The following is a 23,760-nucleotide window of genomic DNA, read 5'->3' as shown; positions in this document are numbered from 1 at the left end:
ATAAGATAAGAACTAATAAGTTTTTATTTTGTCATTGAACATAATATCATTTAAATCAATAATTTAAAATAAACATTTAAATGCTACTTAATTATCCTTTTAAAATTTTACAAATTTATCACAAAAACAGTTTACTTTAAACATTACTTTTATATTTAGATAGTTAAAAAAGTATTATATCCTATTAAAATTATTACAACAACAAGTTATCCCCATGCTTGAGTCTTACAATAATGTAAAACTAATTTTCCTTCTGTACTATAGCAGTCATACAAATTTCGTACTGTTTGATCTGGAGAAGGAGCAAACGTCTGATTTATGTAGAGAAACTAAAACATACTACTTTTTTATATTCAATTTAACTTATTTCTGATAAAAACCACACCAATTGTTCCTCAGAGTCTAACTTCAAATACTTCTTTACAAATTCAATAATCCATCCTAGTTGTTTATCAGCATCAACCGTCCACTTTTTCTTTTTCATAATTGGTGCATTTCCAGTCGGTTTCAGTAGAATATCAACTAAAATAGTTTTGCAAACTTCAATTTTCAAAAATTTACAACATAACCTTACCTTACCTTTTTGTTTTGAGTCATTTTTTGATAGGCTTTGCGTTTCTGAATTTGCATCACTAACTGAATCACTTGCAGTTCCTTCACTCATTTTTAAATTTTAATTTAATTACCATCTAGCATTTGTTCTGTAATTTTTGTTGCTATTGATTATCAACATGCAATGAGTATGTACATGCTGTCCCACTTAAAAAGCAAAGGCAGAGGAAAATGTTGAGACATACTGTATATTCATACAAAAACCAAGAAACTAATAAAATTTATCTGTATTATTTAAACTTTAAATCAAAAATTATACATTAAATATCAACATAATACAATACACACATTTTTCTAAAATATATCAGAGCCTGTTTGACGAGCTTTCAAAGTTGCTTCCTCTGATGTTAACTTTTCCTCTGGTGATGGTTCTTTAGGAGTCCCATCCTCATTTAATTTTCCTCCTTTAAAATCTCCAATAATTTTTTTAGCATATACTACATTAAATAAATCTTCTGCAGTGAATTCTGACTGTATTATATCTGGAGCTCTGTATGAAACATAGGGCTTCAACTAAAAAATAGATGTTATCAGTAAACGATTTTACAATATAATATTTAAAATTACTTTAAAATCAGTCAGATCAGGTACAATCAATTCAGGAATCATTTCTGGTACTTTTATAAATTTGCCATTTAATTTATATCCAGTATCTCGAACACCGCGTTCTAAAAATATGACAAATAATTAAATATTAGCTGTACATATGCATAGCACTAAATATTGGCTTACTATCTACAGGAACCTCAGGATCTGGGTTTGTCCTCTGCTGCTCTTTAAATATCCTAGAACCCCTTTTATTGTAAATTGGAAATTTCCTGAAATTCCTTTTTCCTTCCCTTACTGCAGTTGTTGATAAACCCCTAGTAATAGTTATTTTAATAAAAGACATTACAATAAAGTTTTTATTTCTTTTTGAATTGTTTTGTTCTTTGGTTAAAAACTGAGGTTAACAGTAAAATTTGAGGTTATGGTTATAATGATGTTATGATAATGGATGTGGCTATGATGCATCTAGCATATGAAAATCTGCAATTGTGGTTGCAAAATGCAATGAAGTAAGCTAGGGAATCAAGTCTGAAATTCAAATGGTTTAATTTGTGTATTAATTATTCAGTTTTGATTAAAATTCATCATTGATACGATTGATACCTATTGATTGATAGTATGCTGATGAAGCAAATTTGAAATCATAGATTGATAACTTCGGTAAAAGAAACTACGGTAGATTGACAGTAGCGCTCCAATTGGAATTCCTCGAAAGCAAATTTATTAACGACGGTGCTTTGATGCTCAAAATGAGTATTGTGTACGGTAGCTTGTTTCAAAAAGATTTGAATTAACCATCCAAACTTTAGAACGATATTTTCTAAAATATAAGTGTTGTGGGTGAACAGTGATTTTATAAAAACATTCGTTAGAATGGTATTATCCGCAAAAACTGGAGAGGATACACGCAACGGTCGGCGAAGTCGGGGGCCCAGTCCTAATGGGCATGCACAAGCTGACTCAAGCGACGATGAAAATACTGGTAATTGTATAACACCTTTTTAAAGATTTTTTCTGCATTAGTATTTGATGCTCCAAATTTAGTAATTGGATACTATAATTTTTTAAAGTTTGTACTAGAAAATAAAAGGGCATACCTTTCTTCTGAGGTATTTATTAAGTGGGGTTAGTTTACGTTAAGTCTATTTTCAGTGCCAGTCGATAAAATACGCGTTGGAAGAGATTATCAAGCTGTATGCCCAGAAATAATTCCAGAGCCTCTCAGGAAACCGGAATTGGTAGCTGATAGGGCACTCCTGGTTTGGTCTCCAACAACAGATATTCCTGATTCAAAGTGTAAGTTCTGCCTTTTATGTGATAGAAGGTGTTCAGAAATGTTTTAATAGCCACAATTACAGTGGAGGACTACATCACATTAGCCAAAGAAAAGTATGGATACAATGGAGAACAAGCTTTGGGGATGCTATTTTGGCATAAGCATGATCTTGAAAGAGCAGTGTTAGATTTGGCCAATTTTACCCCATTTCCAGATGAGTGGTCTGTTGAAGACAAGGTACTCTTTGAACAGGCATTTCAATTTCATGGGAAAAGTTTTCATCGAATTAGGCAAATGGTAAATATAATAAGAAATTGCCCTGTTTGCTTATTTTAATCATTTGAATTTATTGTCTTCATTGAAGTTATTTTGGTTTTAGTTACCAGATAAAAGTATTGCCAGTTTGGTAAAATATTATTATAGTTGGAAAAAAACAAGATCAAGAACCAGTCTGATGGACAAACAGGCTCGAAAACTGTCCACTCCGAGGGAAGATGGTGCCCCTTCTGAGGCTGGCTCAGAAGGTGGCTCCAATGAAGAATCTGATCATGAAGAAAAGGTGAGTTACATTAGATATTACTACCATGTTTTATGTTTTGGGTGTCTCTGTCACAGGATTGTTTTATTTATCTGTCTTCTGTTGTTTCTTGTAATTGAATTTTTTATTTATCATCATTGTTGTTGCTGTTTTAAGTGATTGGTAATAGGTATTTTGCATGGATTTTTCATACATTACATCCACACTCGTTGGCAGTTTTCTTTGTGAATGTTTTACTCATTTGGTTTAAGTAATTTTTTCTTGTTTTATTTATGTCTCCAAAATGTTCATTTGAGTTCTTCATAAGGGTATATTTTTAAACCTATTTAGAGTTCATGTTATCAATGATTGAGATACAAGTCTATGAAATTTAATAATTAATTTGATAAGTTTTTTTACTAATAATGGAAAAAATAAAACTAAATGTTTCGTAGTTAGAATGAGAGGAAGTCTACATATACTTTAAGTGGTTAGTTCTTTTGAGAAAGAACTAGCCACCATTGAAACTGTGAAACATTCAAAAGAGTTTTCAGTTTTATATTATTATTCTAAAAATGTTTCATTTGTGTGTCACCAAACAATCTATTTCTTTTATATTTTTTTTACTGATATCCTGAAAGTAATTGCCTTGGTAAAAAAAATAAAATTAAGATTAAACTCACTGTTACAGTGTGACACTTTCATACCTCTACTACCCTTGGTCCTTAAAAGTTTTGGTAAATGAATTTGATTTCTACTACAATGGGATATAATTTTTAATCATGATGGTGCTACTGTTGGCTTGTAATGTTAATCGTGATTTTGATCATGATTTTCATCAGTAGATGTGTGTAGTTTGACTTCAGGTATCTTATTAGCCTAAAAGGGGGCTTATTGTAATTAAATATTTGGTACTTTTTTAAGATTATAGTAGACGAGTAACTAGTATGGCGCCAAATAAATTTTATCACATACATGAATAAATAAATATTATGTACGTGTTGTTATGATGTCGTGGTGTAAGAACGTGATTGTATGTATTGCAGAAGTGGAATGTTCATCGCGGTATACGCCGCTCAAGCGGTTCCCCACCGCGTACCAAATCTAGCGACGAAAATGGGAAACAGGTATCGCAAATTAAAATAAAACAAAAATAGAATACACCCTGTACATAACGTATAATACAATGTGCAAATATTCTCATAATATTGAATGAAGCATGATCGAAACAAGTTACTTAAACTACTTTAACAACTTTATATCCCTGAAATTAGGTAATTATATATCTGAACACAACATTATCCAAAGTAAGAAATAATACTTACTTGGGTTTTTGTAGATTTTATCAATGATATTAGGCCTATTCATGTTTATTTTGTCATAACTATACAAGAAAAATCAAATGAACTTTTATAGAACCAAAATTAATAAAACACTATAACAAAAAATTTCACTCAAAACTGGGCATCGAAACTCATATAAGACTTCTAAAAGTTTTGTGTGGAGTTTTGCATTATGGTGTTTTATTTATACATATATCTTATATTGATTGATTCTACTTGTACTTGATGGAAGTTTACTTTACCGTTTAAATAAAACACTAAACCTCTGAACTTCTGAAGAATTATAAAGTAGCGAAACGGTCGTCAAGAGAATAAAAGTATGAGGAAGTTTAAGTGGTGTTTTATTCATCATAATTATATCAATAATTACAATCAGCCATAAGGTATAAGCTGCTTCTATGTGTATACTAAAGTATATATTAAATGATTGGCTTGTGGACATGTTTAAAAATCTTCTTTTCAGTCTAGTAATTATTGCCTTTAATAAAGGGACCATCTTACATTTTTTTTATTGGCGTTCTATTCCAAACTTCTGTATATTATTTTACTTTAACTTCTTTAAAGATACTTACGTATTTCTTTCGAAATATGATTTAAAAAAATGGATTCGAATTATTGAAGAAATCTGTTTCGATCATGCCTTCTTCTACTTCACTCCACGCTTCTAGTTTAATCAATTTCTGTTTTTAGTAGACACCAAACTTCTATCGTTAGTATATCTATACATTTCAATACAAATACCAAGGTGTGCCTTGTAATTATTTTTTATTTCATTTTATTTCTTGAAAAGTGATAGTTCATTTTATGCTTATTCTGTTGCTTGATTCCTTCATTATTTTTTTCTTTAACATTTCTGCCCTTGTTAACGTGGAAATAGGCATTTTGTCATTATTTGGGTTCTTTACTTATAAAAAAAAAACAGTGCACAACACTTTACATTCCTTATGTGGTGTTATATCTACAATGTTCTTTTTCAGTTCTATTTCAGCTAGTAGCTCTCTCCTGTTTAAATATAATTATTTTTACATCTTTGTTATGATAAGCAGGGCACATCTTTCAATGTTTCTGTTCAAAATCAAATGGTTGAGTCAAATCGATCATCTCACAAATAAAAATTAAACACTATGTACATTTCACTGTACAATAGATGAAGGCATATTGGTTTTAATATTTCTTACGGTTTTGAATAATTATACAATTAGGGATATGTACCATTTTATTTTGGACTGTACGAGTGAACTAAATATCTTTTTTTTAATTAAATTAATTAAATGGGGCCAAGGAAATTAAACTTTTATCCTAATATTCTACAGTAACGGATGCATTTCTTCTTAAGATACTTTAATAAACTTTTATCAAATGAACTAAAGATGTAGAGTTCACTGTAGATTAAAATATATTAAAAATTTTGATCTGATTCTGATCAGCCTTTATCATTTATTTCTTCGTGCATGGATGGCATGACTGTATGAACGTATGTGTGTGCAGGGTGAAGGTGGTGCGTGTTCTAACTGCGGAGTCAACTGCACAGTCACTCACACTACCCCAAAGGGCATTATGTGTACGTCATGTTTCCAACATTGGAGGTATGTTGCAATTTAGGTAATAGCAAGTGCGTATATTGGAACAAGTTCTGTACCGTAACCATAAATTATATTTCCTCTTGATTACAATACTGACTATAACACATACAGATACGGTGTAAATTCAAAAGTAAGTTGGAATAGGTTTACAGAATTTGTTTTAATATGCAGTGATGATAATGATAATGGCGACGCTCATGTTATTATTTTCAAATCAATTTTTTTGCTTTTATTTATTCAATTCAATACTATTTTTGTGACTTCTAGTTAGACAGTCTATTCTTATTATATTGCTGGTTAAATGATTTTTTTCATGGTTAGTTTTTTAATGCTGTTTACAAAATTGCGTTCGTCATTATCCGAATCAGAACGAATGGTGAAAAAATTAGAATGTGTTGTTGGATACAGACGTACAGGAACGTTAAGGCCCACATCAGGGCCAACAGGAGGCAAGCGCGGCACCCCCTTGGGGGTGCGGCACAAGCGCAAGCCCCCTCGTGGCATGTACATCAACCACGATGATCTGGCAGCATTCGCAACGGGAAACGCAGGCGCAATAATGTTAAAGGCCATGGACCGAGAAGTGGAGTCACTGCAGCGACAAGTGAGTACATATCGCCGCAATTTAACACTTTATTGCCCCTTCCCTTTCTTCTCACTGTCTTTTTTGTACGCAGCTTTTCGACAACTACCACCGAGCAGTTAATAGTTTTTCCTTTTTTCCTTTCTTTTCAGTGTCTTAAACGTTTTTGCTTTCTTTTTATTTTCTTCATTAATAACAGAATAATGATCGTTGTGTGTTTTGCGTGTGTATGTTAGTATGTTTGCGCGTATTCCAGTTGTTTTTTTTTTTTGTATTGCCTTGGTTAGTTTTACGTTATTTTTTTTAAACATATCTTTAGCTAAAAAAGCCATATAATAAAGATATTTAGTGTTCCATGTTACAAAATGTGTGGTGTCGTATTTTCTTTTCTCTTTTTAGATTTTGTTATAGAAGGTTCGTCATTCATCTTGTATATTTTCAGTTGCAGGTGCTACTTTTAGGAGAACGAATTGATTATATGTACCATTTTTCTTCTAGATTTACATAAGTGTCGCTTACAGGAATCTATTGGTAGATAGATTGATTCAGTTCCCTCGAATGAAATGAAAGAAATATCTTTATTTCTATTGGTTGATGTGATTTATAACATTAAAAACATATATATATATATCATGTTGTTTCTTTAACAAATTTAAATTATATGATTAATATTTAATTGTGATTGGATTATTTTTTAGAGTTAGTAGCATATTTCTGTTTTGTATCGTATGAAAAGAACTGAGGCACTTCTCCATTGTTACAGATCCAACAGAACAAGCAAGTGGTGAGTTCTTTGAAGCGTAAACACTCTGATTCGATTGAGGATCTACGTCCCAACAACGATAATGCCTCCTCCCGCATAAATTCTCGTTGGACGAACGAAGAACTACTGCTCGCTGTCCAAGGAGTACGCAAATACGGTAAGGACTTCAAAAGCATCGCCGAAGTGCTTGGAAACAAGACGGAGCATCACGTACGCACTTTTTTCGTCAACTATCGCAAACGTTACAATCTCGACAACGTCCTTAAGGACTACGAACGAGATAACGGGCCGACGTTGAACGAAGACGGAAACACAGGTACGACAGCCGCGATGGCTACCAACGACGACAAAATCATCGAAGTGATTGACGACGCAAATGAAAATGGTGATGTTATCTGTGTGTCACCGACGCCGAAGAAAGAGACAACCAAAGGCGCCAAGACGACGCCCCCAGCGCTCGTACAAAACGCCAAATGATCAAACGTAAACGTTAATTTATTGGTTGGTTCACGACCTGCACTCTAGTGTAAATAGTCACGTCCAAACGGAATGCAAGATTTTATTATTTGATTTAAATTAATGCATACTTTGTTCACCCCTTTGTACATAATTTAGAAGAAGAAATGCAAGACTTGTACTACTGGATGGAAGTAATTCGTTTGCTCGTTTGGAAAATAAAATTTGAATTAAAACCCTTCTCTTTAACGAATTATTTCCGTCCTAGGCTTACTCCACTAACTTATTTTTCAGGCTTAGGGGTTGGTCTTATGGTCCAATAGAAACTTTGCTTTCAAAAGTGCAATAAAGTAATTAAATTATCGGTTTATACTTTGACATCCCTAAACAGAAAATTTAAGTTTTGGCGGCAGTTCTAATTAGTAACAAATTTTCGTTTCATTTTGGACTAATTCTTTTAAAGGGCCATTTAACCTCTTCATTATGACCATATCACGTATCTACTGATTCTGGTTTGTACGTAGAAAAGGTACGATAAAAAGAACCACGTCAATATTGGTTGCCACGTATACACATTTGTTGGAAATAAAGACAAATTAATATGATGAAGATGTGTGTCTTGGAAATGTATGTATGTCTGGATTAAGGTGACCATTATTTAGGGTATTTTTGAATTTTGATCAGTTTAGTTAGGAATTATGTGGGCGATAGTTCATAAAAACAACAAAATTATCTAGAAGCATGTTCTTCTAGATGATCGCTGTCTGAAAAATCTTGACACTAAAAATATTTTAAACAAGGAAGATCTTAGATGGTAAACATTGTATTCATTATTGTAATGTACATAAGTAACCGTCAGGGGAGAGTTTGTAAAAGATATTATTGTGTCAACTTGGAAGTGTGCTTATTCTAAACAGTTCATATTATGGTAATTTTCTGATTTTGGTATTTAATTTATGTAATTTCTAGGAAAATGCTTTCTTTTCGATTAAACATTTAAATTAGTTCAGAAAATTATATTTTACTCTACTTATAGAGTGGGAGAACCAAAATTCGAATATACTGTAAATAAGGGTTACTTTGGTGTGTGACTGATAGCAGAGAGAGTTATTATCTCGTTCCTGCAAAATGCGACAATCGGGGATGTACCGATTCTCACTACTATATTATTAGATAAATAATAATAAATTACCTAAACAAAAACAATTTTAATCACTTGTCCGATTGCAAAAAGGCATTTCTTGCACACAAATGTAACATAAACTCGCATAATAATAATTTATTATTACAATAAAAAAGTTAATGATAACGATATGATAAATAATTATAGTAATAATAATAATAATATAACAATTCCATACGATATAGTTACGAGTAAATAATATTTTTAATACATACGTTGTAAGTGTAGACTAATTTTGCTGTTTTCTTCATAAGTATTTAAGTTTGTGATGAGTTAAGTGATATTGTAACTCATTTTTCATTCGCCTTGTATTCTATAATTAGATTTTTTTTTAGTTTGCATAAATGATGATGAAAATAAATGTGTAACGTTGTAGTGTATTTATTTTAGCTATCGTAGACATTGTCTTATAGGGTGTGAATATTAAGGATTATAATAAATTTTCTTTCCTAAAATAAAGTTACTTATTTATTAAATGTGTTATTTTATCACTCTTTTCGTATTTTAATAAAGAAAATACTTCTCAAAATAGAAAAAATAGATAAAAATAATTATTAGTGCCTTAAAAATAAAATATACAATCATTAATAAAGAGTTGAAGTGTGGCTTGAAAGTAAAATATACCATATAAATATACTAATGGTTTATAGGTGAGGAAGCTTTTTACCATTACATTTTACTATTAGATTAGGCAGTAATAAAGGAGTCCGGACGATATAGATACCTGTAATGTGACTTAAAGAGCTAAAGTTAAACTACAGCAGTGCAGTATCGATTGTAATTCATGTTATACTCAACTGATGGCAGCACCTTATTTACTTAATTCAATTAATTTTCAAATTGTAATGATCTCTATCATTAAGCGTTAATTATTAAAAGTTTTAGTTTTGGTGAAAGCCGTAGCATAAACATACAGAGGTCACATGTGTCCTAGAGGCCGCACGTTCCCCACTACTGTAAAAAAATAAATTGTGGCTACAAAGGGTGAAGTGTACCCAAATCCCGAAAATTTTTAATATTGTATTGTGTTGTATGGTGGGAATATATCGGATTATAATATATTTTCTTAAACAATCGTCACAAATTTATTAGTCCAAAAAACTGGATGGACACACACTTTCTCTCTTTCGTATCCTGAGTCAATCTTCATATTTCCTAAAAACTATAACAGTCCACACCTCTAACTACATATATGTGAAAAGTAATCACATCTAGGTCTTCCTCGACTTCTCATTATTCCTGTATCTGCATCTCATAATCTGTAACTAGCCCTTCATATCTCAGAAGGTGTTCTCCCATTTTATCTTAATAAATAAATAAAAAAATAATTAAAAGTAATTTATAGTTTTGATTAAGGGTAAAAATATGAAATGTTCAGTAAGGTGAATGAAATGTATCTCACTAAAGCAGAGAAAAAAATATTATGTGCCCAGAATAGGACAAGGGTGGGTAATAAAAATAACAAGAATTGTTTTTTGTTAATTTAATGTACCTATTATATATATTAGATAGTATTTTTTTGAAAGGCAGCCAAACAAAAGCGGACTTATTATTATTTGAATAAGATATCAAATGAAACAACTTATTTTACAGATTCTTAGTATTTTATTTTTAGTCATTCTTATTTATTAGTCTAAAAATGTAGATTAAAAAATACTTCTGTTTTTATCACAGTTAAAATGACTAAACAAAGATTGTTGTGAAGGAGTGCTTATGGTAAAAAAATTGAACTTATTCTGTCTTTTTTATCTTTAAAATTCACAATTGGGCAACATTTTAAAAGTCAATGTTAGTAAGTAAACAACACAAGTACCTACAGCCGTGAATGATTTTATTTCGCGATTTGACGTTTCAATGTAATTACGAAACAATAAGATGTAGTTTTCGATATACAAAAGTACTTTACAAGAATACTTTATCATGAGAGCATCACATTTAAGGATAAGAAAAAACGTACTAGAGATAAACATAAGTTAAATTTTGTTGATACGTAAATTTATATATACAATTCACACATTTACATTAGATGAATAATGGTAATGTATCAACTGATTATAAAGACAACTGAAGGACAATTACTATTTTTTTTACTATCTTATCACTTTATTTATGTAAGAGTACGTATTTTATTCATCTTTAAAATTACGAAGTCTTGACTGCAAATACAAATAAATTGTAATAAGAAGCAATTAAAATAGATAGTAAGGTACATACAGAGCAGTAGTTAGTTTTTCTGTAGTAACAAAAGTCAGGAAATAATTAATCCCAATTGTAATCGATCAATAAATTGCCAACGTTAAAATTATTTGATTATAAAAACCGTACATGATCCGCATTTTCAACAAAATTTTAAGTATTTTATAACAGGTACGGGTTGATTTATTATAATTTTTAGTTACAAAACTAGTAACGTACAGGCCTAACGCTGGAAGCTGGCGGAAATTTTGAAATGGCGAATAACGATTGCAGCCCTCTTTCTTCAGTATTCCTATCAGGGGTGTAGATTAAATCTTTAAAAATAGGGATAAGTGATCAAGTAATAGACAGACAAACAGAAGAACTAATTGTTGATGTTGGTGACAGTTATAGAGATTCCCATGATGACAGTGAATGTAAAAACTAACTATAAAACAAAACTAATAGGTTTATTTTTTCTTTTTGGTAAATTATGTTTCTACATTATTTTCTAGTACGCTACTGTCCTGTCTGTAATAATACTATAATTTACGCCTACTGAAAGCTTATTTGTGTATCGGTTCCAAGTGACTTACCCAAATAGGTCATAAATGCAAGTACCTGCGCGACCGCTCGCCAGCTTCCTTCGTCCGACCTGTACAATATAATGCATCATTATGTATTGGGCTTATCCAACAAGGATATATCTTATGAGCTTATTCTAACTAATACATAGGCTTTTTTGTGATTTTTTGAAGTAAGGAACATTACCAATATTCCTTTGTTCCCATTTAAGGAACTACTGGACTAAAAAACATGAGACTTAATTTTGACTTATGGTACAATCGATCAGTTTTTTTTTTCTAGAAGTGCTTCAGTAGGCATATGTATGTATAATTTAATAAAATTGTGGAAATGTTCATAATTAGAATATATAGGCCGGTTCATTGCAAAAATATTAAAAAGACCATGTTGTTTTAGGGGGGTATAATGATAAAGCAATCGTGGATTAAGTTGGAGGGGGGAGTCAAAAAGTCGCTGAAACATCATCATCAGTCAAAGATACAAATTTTCAACGTTAATCTTGTCTTTGTATTTTTATATTTAGTAAAGTATAATAATTTTGACTCATCATGATAGAAAACATCCTGAACAATTTTAGATGTTTAAGACTAATTGTAGGTACTGTACATACTTGATACATTTTTAATGTCGATTCATTCTACAGTATTACATAATTTTTAATGGCCGTTTTTGATTGACTTCGCAATCAATCATTGAACGCAGAATATTTAAAAAAAAATAGTTATTTATCGGAATAGTCCGATTGGATTAGTTTTTCTAAGGCGTCTGTCGTTACTATCTTCGATATAAATTAGATTCCAATAATTTACAATAAAAATTAAATAAATAAAATTAATTTGTGGGGAAAGTGATTTTCGTTTAAATCGCGTAATGCTCGTAGATTAACAATCCTGGTTTTTATTGAAAATTGAGTTAAATATTCATTGGACGATTTATTATTTGCAGATACTTAGACCTGTGTGTCCAAGCAGGTGACATTATTTCTTCCTTTTGTGGTTTCTACAGACGAATAGATAGTTAAGGAGATAGGCATTAAATATCCATTAATAAATAAGCGGGAATCATTCTCATTATTCTGCCTTTTAAACTATAATGCTCCATGATAATGATTATTGGGCATGTAATTAATCTAGGTGGATGTTTACGTAATTACATTTTATCTTAAAATCTCATATAAGTAAGCTTCTAAAATATAAAATACTTACATTAATTTGTGACAAAAAATGTGTAACGAACGAAGAAGTTCGAATTAGGAGACGTACAACTAGATTTGCAAGCTGTAGAGAGAAAGAACTCTCACTCACGAACCAGCCAGAGGTAAAAAATGAGAGATCTTCAAGTAGAACCAGAGGAGGTAAATCCTTCTAGAAGCAGATATTCGAGCAACAGTATGTACAATAACTAGACGATCAAAATCTTTAAGCAATGATATGGTAACAGTTTAATAACTTTTGGAACAGAGGTCTCGTGGTAAAAGTAAGAGATCTTCAAGTAGAACCAGAAGAAGGAAATCCTTCTAGAAGCAGATATTCATCAACAGAAGAAGAACTAGACGATCAAAATCTTTAAGCAAAGATGGTAACAGTTTAATAACTTTTGGAACAGAGGTCTCGTGGTAAAAGTAAGAGATCTTCAAGTAGAACCAGAAGAAGGAAATCCTTCTAGAAGCAGATATTCATCAACAAAAGAAGAACTAGACGATCAAAATCTTTAAGCAAAGATGGTAACAGTTCAATAACTTTTGGAACAGAGGTCCCGTGGTAAAAGTGAGAGATCTTCAAGTAGAACGATAAGAGATAAATCCTTCTAGGAGCAGATATTTGAGCAACATAGGTACAAGAAATAAACGACCAAAATCTTTAAGCAAAGATGGTAATAGATTTACTAACTTTTGAAACAGAAGTCTCGTGGTAATAGTGAGAGATCTTCCAGTAAAACTAGAAGAGATAAATCCTTCTAGAAGCAGATAATCAAGAACTAGACGATCAAAATCTTTAAGCAAAGATAGCAAAGGGGTTATTAACTTTTAGAATATTTCGATATTGCACTCTAAAAAACAAAGTTGGTGGTGCTCAGTCAGAAATGCAATTTTCTTGTTAATGCCTATTAGTAAATGATCATATGAAATTTGCTACATTTTAGAATTATGTGGATGATGTTTTTATCCACTGTTGATCAATAATTAATTTTTGTGTGTGTGCTTAGTTAGTCGTAGTTTCATACGTAAGTAGTACAAGTTGCGTCAATACATTTCACATAATAGAAAGAGTGTAAGTTGTGTGTTGTTATGTGTGGGCAAGAATGAATTATCTTGAAACAGCCCACGGTAATTTTGTTCAATCTGCTTGAAGGTCTATTGTACAACAACGTCGGTGTTAAGGGTTCAGAGGTTGCAGATCGTAATCGGAAATGTCCGCGAAATGTTATTGTGCTTTACAATATTTCGGTAAAATGCAACGGTTATGGGTTTTTTATTTGCATCTAAACGGGGTCAGGTGTGCCCATTGCCCATATTATACAGGATACATAGTTTTTACATCTGTTGTTGCATTACGTATCTGGTAAAGTTGATCGAACAACGCCGATTGACACTCTATTTATTGGTTTGTAACGTGAAGTAATTATGATTTTTTAAAATATAAATTCGCCACATAAATTCTGCAGAAATTGCGTAAAGAAAAGAACGAGCAAGTTGTTGCCACTTTATGTACTTCGGTATTGTGCTAAGTGGTGCATTGCGTGGAAAATGGCACGACATTGCTCCAGATGACCCACACAAAACCATGTCAACTTCCTGCCACAGTCCTTCATTCTAAAAAAAAGCAAGTGCAGAAAGCTCCCTTTGCTTTGAACAAGAACAGTAGCTAAATAACGTTAACACAAATTAAGGTTTTATTTTATTCCAAAATTAGCATTTGGGATTAATAATAACACAGGTCTGCGATAAAAAAGTTTTTTGTATAAATTTATCTTAAGCATGCAAATGTTGGTCTATATTTTGCAAATATAAACTTTGTTTTAACGTATCAAGTCACATTTTTTTTGTATGTATATTAATATATGTATATATATATAGCTCTTTGAATCGGCAAATTTATTTGTTTTTTCACAAAATTCATTTTATAGTTTATATTTCTATTTAATACTCTCTGACTGAGCATTATATTGTCTTTTACTTTATTTTAGATAGTCTGAAAGTAACTATAGTCGTTTACACCGCCTAAAAAAAAAATAGTTTATAGCGCGCCATTATTGAGAGAGATATAATATTAACGTGTAATAAAAGATTGTGTTTCATTTATCTTTAACTATGGCTTCTCGGAGTTGTAAAAACAATTCAAATGTATTTTTTTACATTTGCGGACAATATACAATAGTTAAGCAAAGATTGAATATAACAGACTTTGTAAAAAATGCTTATTAAGCTTACTTCAGAATGAAGTTGTGTCACCAAGATAAACACTGGGTTACGATAAAATATGCCGGTTATGTGTTGAAGTGTTAAGACAGTGGACTTATGGTAAATCAAAATCATTGTTATTCGGTATTTCTATGTCCAAATTAGAATGCAATTGGAAGTCGGAGTGAAAAATGTCATCAATACGAGTTTGAAAGAATAAAGTATTGCTTCCACCACGTTACATTAAACTTGGTTTGATCAAACAGTTTGTAAAGGCATTTCAACTTGACCAACGGTGGTTATTTCATGTTTAGATATCGAGGTCATGATTTATATAAGTTTTAAGCATATAAAAAATCGTCGGGACACAAAAATTTACTTTTTAAGACAATTACGACAAATATTAACAATTTAAGAAACAAACTTTTCAAAAAAAAAATTTCGCAGACCTGTGTAATTAGTCAATTAACACATATTTGTATAAACTTAAATAGGATAAGATAGGTTCGTACAATATCTTCTCAGACATAAACGGTAACCTAACGAATCACAGAACATTTTTTTATTTTCCATGGATTAAAGGTTAAAGTTCAATATATAAAGTTATTGAAATGTTGTTATTCTTGTCTTTTCTCGATTGTTAAGAAATAAACTAATACAAGACGTTCCACTCTCATTAACGTTTTATTTCATTTATTACTTGTGTCTGTAACCAATTGTTTGAAGTAATCTTGTCTTGAATGTAAAAACATTGTTGCACTAATTATTCGATGACCAATTAGATACCAACCGGAAATGAAAGTCGATAATGATCGATGGGCAAAAACAAAGCAACTGCGGAATCTATAAACGCATGACCACCTCTTGTTATCTAATTTATGCAATTTTATTTGCCGTAAAAACAATGTTGAGAATTTATTCCAAGAGCTCCAATTATTCGTGAAAACCAGAATATTATATCAGTAATCCCAAGACTAGTTATCGACACACACCTTTCTATCCTAAGTTAATCTTCTCAGGAAACTAAAGCATCCTAGATCTTTAACTACTTGTGGACAGCAATTTGATGTAGGTCTTCTCCAAGCCTCGAAAGGTGTCCTAATATACTAGTCCTGATTTTCCTTATTAACTTCTATATCTCCCCATTTCCAACCTCCTTCATACACGGTATTTTCATCATCCTTCTATAACACTACGTCTTCGACAGCTTAATCCCCTCCCCTGTGCCTCTACCTCACTATAAAACTAGGGATGGCGTTCCAGGTAAAATGTAAATTGTTCGTAAGGAGTAGAAATGTAGGAATCAATAGAAATCAATAGAAATCAATGAAGGGATGGAGTTTTGTTATTGCACAAACTAACGCTAAGGTCCATGACATTCTGAACTATCTTTAATTGAAGACCATGCGTTATTTTTTACTCTATACGCGATTTTAACCAACATCAGCGCCTGTAGGTGGTCACTTGCGACAGAGCCACGCTCAAGAGACCTCTACTGTTCTAGAATTTAATAAAAGACAATAATACATCGGAAATAGCAATCTTTCACCATTACCTATGTAATCTTCATCTCGTCGGTGTGGTGTTTCTTCCCTAATCTTCTGAAGGGACCCTATACTCACCACATTATACCGCATCAATGTAGGTCGATGGTACAGACCGCCTAGCTGGGTGGGATTGAAACATTGTAAAGTTTTTTTATTGTACCATGTCAACAAGTCTACGAGCTCTCGCAGAAAAACGTACTCGTTGATTACTTGCGATTATTCATTCACAATGATACAGTTTATTAGGTATAATAAATTAATTATTTATTGCGTAATAAATAATTGCCAGGAATGATTGTATTCGTCATAACTAATACGTATTTTAACCGACATAAATAATTTACTGTAAAAACGCACTCTGTGCCCTCGACATATACCACTTATAGGTACATAGAATTCGTCATAAAGAGAAGACCTTACAATGTTATTATACTGTTACTTTAAACATACAGATCTAGTACGCACGACAGCTGTATAACCAAATTGTTTATGGTTAATTTTACAGTCGGATTGTTACTTAATACCTTACTAGAAAATTTAATAATCCGATTCACTTGACTTTTTGGACGCTATAACACTGTCGCAATACCTTCAAAAATTGAAATGCCGAGGTTTTGAAACAAGTAAATTATTTTTTATTCGAAATTAAATCTACCAGGAATCGAAAAAAGAAACAAATTTAGACTAGCGTCTTACGCCATTCTCATCTGCGGTTATGGCGGACGACGGCCATTATGTCCGAATATTGAACCCTCTTCACTCAACTCCGACCGTGAAAGCCATAGCTTGAGGCTTTTAGAAACAATAGCTTTTTTAGGAGTTACTACGAGATTTTATTAACATTTTATTTGCTCTGTTTAATGAATACGAAATAAAACAGTGAAAGTTTAATTTAAAACAGTTTTTTAGTATTTCGTCTACGAACAATATCACTCAGACAGGCGTCTGAATAGACATTATGCATTCCCGAAGACAAAATCGTGCTACTGTTGAAGTCTTAGTAAATAAAAAATTCGTTCTAGTGTCTAGCACAGTTAGGTGTTTATTATATTGTCAACAATAGGCGTCCTCATTTCCATGGTTCTTTTTTTTTTGGGGATTATCCAGTCTCCGCTGCAGTTTGAGATCTTTCGTTTCATTTTTTGTTGTTACTGTATACTGTAGATACTGTGTTTTTGCGGTTGAACCGGATCGAATCGGTTATACTATTGCAACGTACCAAATATTTATTTATAAGCGCCTGTTTTTATAGAAAACGCAATTTACCTACTGGTATTTAATATTTGTTTACGTAAAATTATTTTATGTAAAAATTATTTAATTAGAAACACGAATACCTCATAACTTCTTACAATGTTCATAGAATATTATGAAAATACTTTTTGTTAAAAGAAAACAACAAAAAGGAGTGACAGATATTCAGGTGAAGTAGGTGAACAGCCTCTTCACCTATATTCTGGATAGTATCGAGATTTATTTCTCTTCCAAGATAACTATAATTTCAGATATAATGGCTTTTTGTTAAACAATAAATGAAGAAATTACTTGTAAAAAGTGCATAAAATTATTATATCTGCTTAAAGTTCTTTCTAATGTTTATTACTAGCCTTTGAAATGGTTTTAATATTAATTTAAAAGTCCAAGTAAAGAGCCAGGCGTGTGGCCCACGCGCCCTGCCAGCGCGAGCCAACAATGAACTTAGAGGAAAATTTTTAGGCTTAGGGTTCTCATCCGTCCCTAAATAGGACAGAGAACGTAATGAATTAACCAGTTTGTACGTCTACGTTATCGATTGTTTGTATCTACGCTAACTTTGGCAACGAAAAGAAAGTAAAAATTAAACACAAAAAGGTACTTTATTTAGGAGAAATGATCTATAGAAAAATCAGTCAAATTCAAGATAGACCAGTATATTGATTAGTTCCTAATTGTAAATTAAAGCAGACTATATTGCAGGCTTGCAGTGCCATGAGTGTTGTTTCGTCAATTTAGTTGTTACATTTATTTTTCTGCTATAGTTGTCATTATTCTTAGGCTGTTGTTAGAAATAACAATAAAAGTATTGTACCCACTGCGTTCATGCGCGACAACGGAATTAAGAAATTTAAATTTTTGAATAGCAAAAGCGAAACTTATTTTGTCATATTGCATACTTTATACCTAATTTATTTCTGTTATTAGGATTTTGAAAATAGGTAATCCAGTACAGCGTATAGAGAGCGTGCAACGTACACACATACATAAGATTTCGTAAAGTAAAAATAGTCTTTCTTTCTGATCGGAAACGTTCAGTACATACAAATTAAGTTAAGTAGTAAGTTTAAAAAAAGAGTATTAAAACACTTCTTTCGCTGCGCCTAACTGGCGTAAAGTATGTCAATTCGATTTGTGAATATAAAATAGTCATTAAAGGTTGCATTGTAGGACGACCTTCTTACTTTTTGTTCTATTCCAATCTTAGTAACTTCCTTAAACAATTTATAATATCTAAAATGTGAAGATGAAGAATATATCTCAAGTGTTTTAAATTAGCATCTAGCAAGGAGAACTTAGAGATAGCTTTAAATAAAATGGAAGCGGTACTGACGGATCAGTACTGTATGAAAATAAATAAAAGTAAAACGAAAATACTGGTATGCAAAGGAAGAAAAAGTAGGGAAAGAGCGAATATAAAGATAGGAGATGAAAAATTAGAAGAAGTGGTTGATTTTAAATAACTAGGAAGTCAGATAAGTCAGGACGGAAGGAGTAGTAGGGATATAAAGCAGAGGATAGCGCAGGGTCGTGTCGCCTTCAATAAAAAGAAGTCACTTCTATGTTCGAGAACAATTAATTTAGAAATTTGAAAAAGGTTGTTAAAGGTGGATGTTTGGAGCACGACGCTATACGGGTGCGAAACATGTACAGTGGGCGCGGCGGAAAAGAAAAGGTTAGAAGCTTTCGAAATGTGGTGTTATAGGCGGATGATGACGATAACGTAAATAGGAAAGATTAGAAATGAAGAAGTATTAGAAATAATAGGAGAACAGAGGACTCTATGGAAGTCAATAATAAATAGGCGAGATAGGTTGGTGAGACACCTTTTCAGGTATATATATATATTCGGAGACATATTGGAGGCAGAAACAGGAGTTAGGAAGGGTAGAGGTAGACCTAGATTAGTTACTGTTCGCAAATAGTTAAGGATGTGGGCTGTTCTAGTTTTAGGGAAATGCGAAGTTTAGCTCAGGATAGGAAAGAGTGGAGGTACGTGTCCAACCAGTACGTGTCCAACCAGTCTTAGGACTGACGATCTTATGATGATGATGTTTTGAATTTGAAATATGAATTTAAGCTTTTGGGAACCTTCAAGCACCATTTAAATTTTAAGGAAAATAAAGAAGATTCATTTTTGGTAACAATTTTAAAAGTTAATGTCAAGTGGTGGTTTCTGATTATTCATTATTATCTCTTACATTTCTACTAATAACGATTGCGTGCACGTTAAAAATATTGCGTGATTAAGAGTTATGAATAAGAATTTTACCAGGTAATCGATAAAAGGTTGATGACACTGGCGCCAGTTAGTTCAAAAATGTCCAGAAACCAAGACAAGTTACTTGTGCTCTTGGAAAAACTAAAAGTACGATTATTAATATATTTACTTACTCAATCATAACTATTCTTGTTTTTATAGGAGACCGATTATAACTTAACAGTCTGTATTGTTCTTTTACAACAGATCTTAAGAAGCGAAGAACAACTAAACAAAGAACAAGTAAGTTTCAAACTAAAATAGCAGTTATATCAACTTTATTCGCGCATTATAAATACAAAATAACAACATATATATATATATAACAAAAACGTTCGACATGTACTTAAAACAAGTGCTTATGTAGGTACTTCTTTGGTTGTAGCAAATCCATACTTTGAACTAGGTAGCAGATTCATACATTACTTCAATTATAACAAGAAGAAGAATATACACATTAAATCTTTTAAACAAGTTTAAGATCGAATTTTGATTCTGTTCTCGTTTTAAGAAGTCACTTTAGATATCCAGAAATTCCTTTCAGTATCAACAATCAATCATAAATTGAAACGACTAGAAAATAATATTGAATAAATAATAAAACATTAGTTTTGTTCCTCGTCGTATATTTCATCGCTTCTGTCAATTGGCGTTTGCAATCGTTGTGAAGGTTTAAAAGGTGGTTGATTGTTTCGAACTTCCATACTGTTGTCTTCTTCATCTTCTTCTCCTTTCCTTTGGAACGGATTTTGGTGATGGTTTACGGGCGACTGAAAGGCATCTAAATTTCCGTGAGTTTGATAACTTATTGTGTGATAAGGACTTAGGCGCTGCTGTTCAGCAAACTGGTATTTACTAGGTTCTTGAGGTCTATACAACGGATGTTCTGGTAGATGCAAAGGAAGCTGGAGATCCGTTTGTCCAGGTTGTATATTAGGACCAATCGGTTCAAATTCTTGATTGGGATCACCATGGGAATAACTGTATCCATGATTGCCTTGATAATGATAACCTTGACTGTGGAAATTTTGTTCTTGTAATTGTTGTTGGTACTGTTGATGCTCTTGTAATTGTTGTTGGTACTGCTGCACGTTTGGTGGTCCTAAACTCGGAGTAGGGAGATCTTGTCCCGATGGAGGAAACACTGATGGTCCAGCAGGTTCAGGGGCGGGAGGACCAGCAGGTGGAAAGTTCGACTTATTTAGAGGATTTAAACTTGGAATACCATGAAATTCAACAAACAATGGACGCTGGTCGAAGTTTGGAACTAGAGCAGGTGGAGGTACATCGGGAACCTTTGGAACAGGTTGAGGAAACGGAGCAGGAATGTGAGCTTCACCCGGTAGTGGAAAGACTCCATGTGGTAATGGTGGCGGAGCAGGAGCTGGGAATGTCACATGAGGACCTACAGGTGCTATGTGATGATGATGATGATGATGAAGGGGAGAAGGTGGTAAAACAGGTGGATGATGTATTGGTAAGGGCTGAGGAACTGGTACAGGTGCTGGAAGAACAGGTTGGTGTACCGGAACAGGTTGGTGTACCGGAACAGGTTCTTGGAAAACAGGATGAGGTGCAGGAAATGCTACAGGATGTGCAACAGGAGCTGGAGGAGGTAATACAGGTGCTGGGAATGTGGCACCCAGAGGAAGAACTCCCAAATTAGGTTTTACTACATGGTGAAATTGAGGAACAAACGCTGGTCTTGACACGGGTGTTTGGAAAACGAAATGATGATGGCTTGGTGGTTCTGGGGCTGGAATGGGAACAACAGGAGCCGGTACAGGTAGAGCAGGAGCAGGAACTGCAGGTGCTGGAGGAATTGGAACTATGGGTACAGGTGCAGGACCCACAGGTACAGCTGGCGCAGGTAGAGGTACCACTGGTTCTGGTTTGGGTGGTAACAAAGAAATAAATGGGGGCTGTACAGGTACAATTGGTAGTACAGGTTTAGGCGGCCTTACTACAGGTTTCCAACCAGAATGCACATGAACTGGTAGATATTGTCTAACTGGTACAATGGGTTTGAGATGAACTACTGGTTTTGCGTGATAGTGTACTTTCACAGGAACGGGCTTGAATACTTTATAGTGCTTTATAGGTGATTTGTACCTGACGTCCAATGGTCCGTATCCCAATAAATACTTAAATCCTGCGGGATGAACACCGACGTGTTTTCCAATGTATATGTGCGGTTGGGGACCGAAAATGGTCCGTTTGTCTTGATCCTTCGCTATGTGTTCGGTTTCCGAATCAAACGAAGGATCCAAATGATCATTGGTCTGCTGATCCAAAGTTTGCTGTTGAAATTCGACACTTAACGCACTTGAGACGAACAAAAATAGCAAAGTCACCTGAAAGCATAACCGATTTAACTTTCTGTTCAGTCCGTTATCGTAATTGTCACTCACGTGCATTTTCATTGTCAATGTTCACTTGCAAACAAAAGACGCCACTGCACAAAAGGTCGAGGTCGCCACTACTGTGGCCGAAGATGAAAGAAACACACCATTTATTTTTTCTTTGCTTTTATACAACGCTTTCTTGAGGCCGTTTAGTGCATTCAAATTAATCGGACGTTTAATATGTATGCGGCGGCCTAAGCTCGGAAGAAAGTCATACACAACGTGTGTATGAAAATGTGTTTCTCCAATTCTATTTGAAAACAAACGTGTCCGTTTTACATGCACTTTTTTGGTGGGCACCGTACCCGAAGGTGAAATTATCAATATCATATACTGAATTATTTCACTTTAGCACAAATTGGTCCAGTTTGGGAATGAAAGTGTCCTTTCTAATTGATTTATGGACCCAGTTTTTTGGAATGTTTCGTTTTTGGATTTGTTTTAGGTAGTTTTATAGAGAGTGCAGCAAATAACGACAGGGGTTTTTTGCCATACAGTTTCTTTACACAATTCGAAATTTATACAAAGTCTGTAGGGTATTGCAAACAAAACAATCAGTTTATAATACTTTCACTTGTATATTTATGAGATAAAATTAAATGTAGCATTCCAACACTCAACTCATCAATTTGGACATTAAAATGAGTTTATGGTAAATGCAGAACAAAGTTACCTTTATAATCGTTCTCAGTACTCTTTTATTCTTGAATTCCAAAAATGTACGGATAAAATATTGAATTGAACTGAATTATAATCTACAATAACTGAAGCAAAGAATGAAATTTTCATTTTATTTCAATGAAAATTTCACCAAATATTTAGTTTATGTCGCGAGCCATTAGTTTTTGCGATAAAATTATTTACATCTCGGGTAATTTTCCAAAAGTAGCAACTTTTAATGTAGCTCTCGGGAAAAAGTACATATTGGTTGTTCATTTGTTAATTTTATAAAATTTGGATTATTATTTAGATTTGCCTTTGGAATACAATGCAGGTTTTTGATAATGTAATTCTTATCCTTTTGGATAACTGTAGTAGGTCAGTACGCACTTCGGGATCTATTTTATCGAGGAAAGGCTGTTACAAGGTATGCACTTGTGTTCTTGCAGAAAGATTTGAAGTACGAGGGTGGATTGATAAGTTTCCGGCCTAACCAAGAGATGACGCCACTAGGCCTACCTTGAGGTGACATTCTATAGTACCATCCTTGGATAGCTTGTAGCTATAGTTTCAGCCCGATCTCCTTGCTAGTGTAGGTTTGACAGCACG

At 33.0% G+C, this 23,760-nt stretch overlaps 4 protein-coding genes across 7 annotated transcripts; 1 reads left to right on the top strand and 3 right to left on the bottom strand.

Annotated features, from left to right (window-relative positions):
• Positions 1–45: 45 nt before the first annotated feature.
• Positions 46–768, bottom strand: LOC108735080 (autophagy protein 12-like). Of its 3 annotated transcripts, none has more exons than XM_025979245.1 (3): positions 580–768; positions 386–522; positions 46–311 (listed from the first exon to the last, which is right to left on the bottom strand). In XM_025979245.1, the coding sequence occupies exons 1-3, from the start codon at positions 662–664 to the stop codon at positions 207–209; spliced, it is 327 nt and encodes a 108-aa protein (XP_025835030.1). In that variant the 5' UTR covers positions 665–768; the 3' UTR covers positions 46–206. The 3 variants fall into 3 exon arrangements, with proteins under 3 accessions (XP_025835030.1, XP_018322388.1, XP_018322389.1); XM_018466886.2 differs by having other exon boundaries at positions 47–329; positions 580–766; XM_018466887.1 differs by having other exon boundaries at positions 247–339.
• Positions 769–821: 53 nt separating this feature from the next.
• LOC108735079 (39S ribosomal protein L41, mitochondrial) lies at positions 822–1,603 on the bottom strand. Its single transcript, XM_018466885.1, has 3 exons — positions 1,345–1,603; positions 1,180–1,280; positions 822–1,125 (listed from the first exon to the last, which is right to left on the bottom strand). Exons 1-3 carry the CDS (start codon positions 1,502–1,504, stop codon positions 907–909), a joined length of 480 nt encoding a protein of 159 aa, XP_018322387.1. The 5' UTR covers positions 1,505–1,603; the 3' UTR covers positions 822–906.
• A 109-nt stretch (positions 1,604–1,712) lies between these two features.
• Positions 1,713–9,308, top strand: LOC108735076 (REST corepressor 1). Of its 2 annotated transcripts, XM_018466880.1 has the most exons (8): positions 1,713–2,143; positions 2,314–2,457; positions 2,520–2,734; positions 2,817–2,996; positions 4,001–4,081; positions 5,786–5,883; positions 6,289–6,484; positions 7,227–9,308. In XM_018466880.1, exons 1-8 carry the CDS (start codon positions 2,035–2,037, stop codon positions 7,701–7,703), a joined length of 1,500 nt encoding a protein of 499 aa, XP_018322382.1. In that variant the 5' UTR covers positions 1,713–2,034; the 3' UTR covers positions 7,704–9,308. The 2 variants fall into 2 exon arrangements, with proteins under 2 accessions (XP_018322382.1, XP_018322383.1); XM_018466881.1 differs by lacking the exon at positions 4,001–4,081 and having other exon boundaries at positions 1,714–2,143.
• Positions 9,309–20,691: 11,383 nt separating this feature from the next.
• Positions 20,692–22,509, bottom strand: LOC108735033 (proline-rich extensin-like protein EPR1). The gene is made up of 2 exons (XM_018466822.1): positions 22,498–22,509; positions 20,692–22,440 (listed from the first exon to the last, which is right to left on the bottom strand). The coding sequence occupies exons 1-2, from the start codon at positions 22,507–22,509 to the stop codon at positions 20,692–20,694; spliced, it is 1,761 nt and encodes a 586-aa protein (XP_018322324.1).
• Between the last annotated feature and the right edge of the window lie 1,251 nt (positions 22,510–23,760).

This window comes from Agrilus planipennis, unplaced genomic scaffold (assembly GCF_000699045.2).
Source record: "Agrilus planipennis isolate EAB-ADULT unplaced genomic scaffold, Apla_2.0 scaffold20, whole genome shotgun sequence".
NCBI lineage: Eukaryota > Metazoa > Arthropoda > Insecta > Coleoptera > Buprestidae > Agrilus > Agrilus planipennis.
The sequence above is the reverse complement of the archived record's forward strand: the minus strand, read 5'-3'. Positions and strand labels throughout refer to the sequence as shown.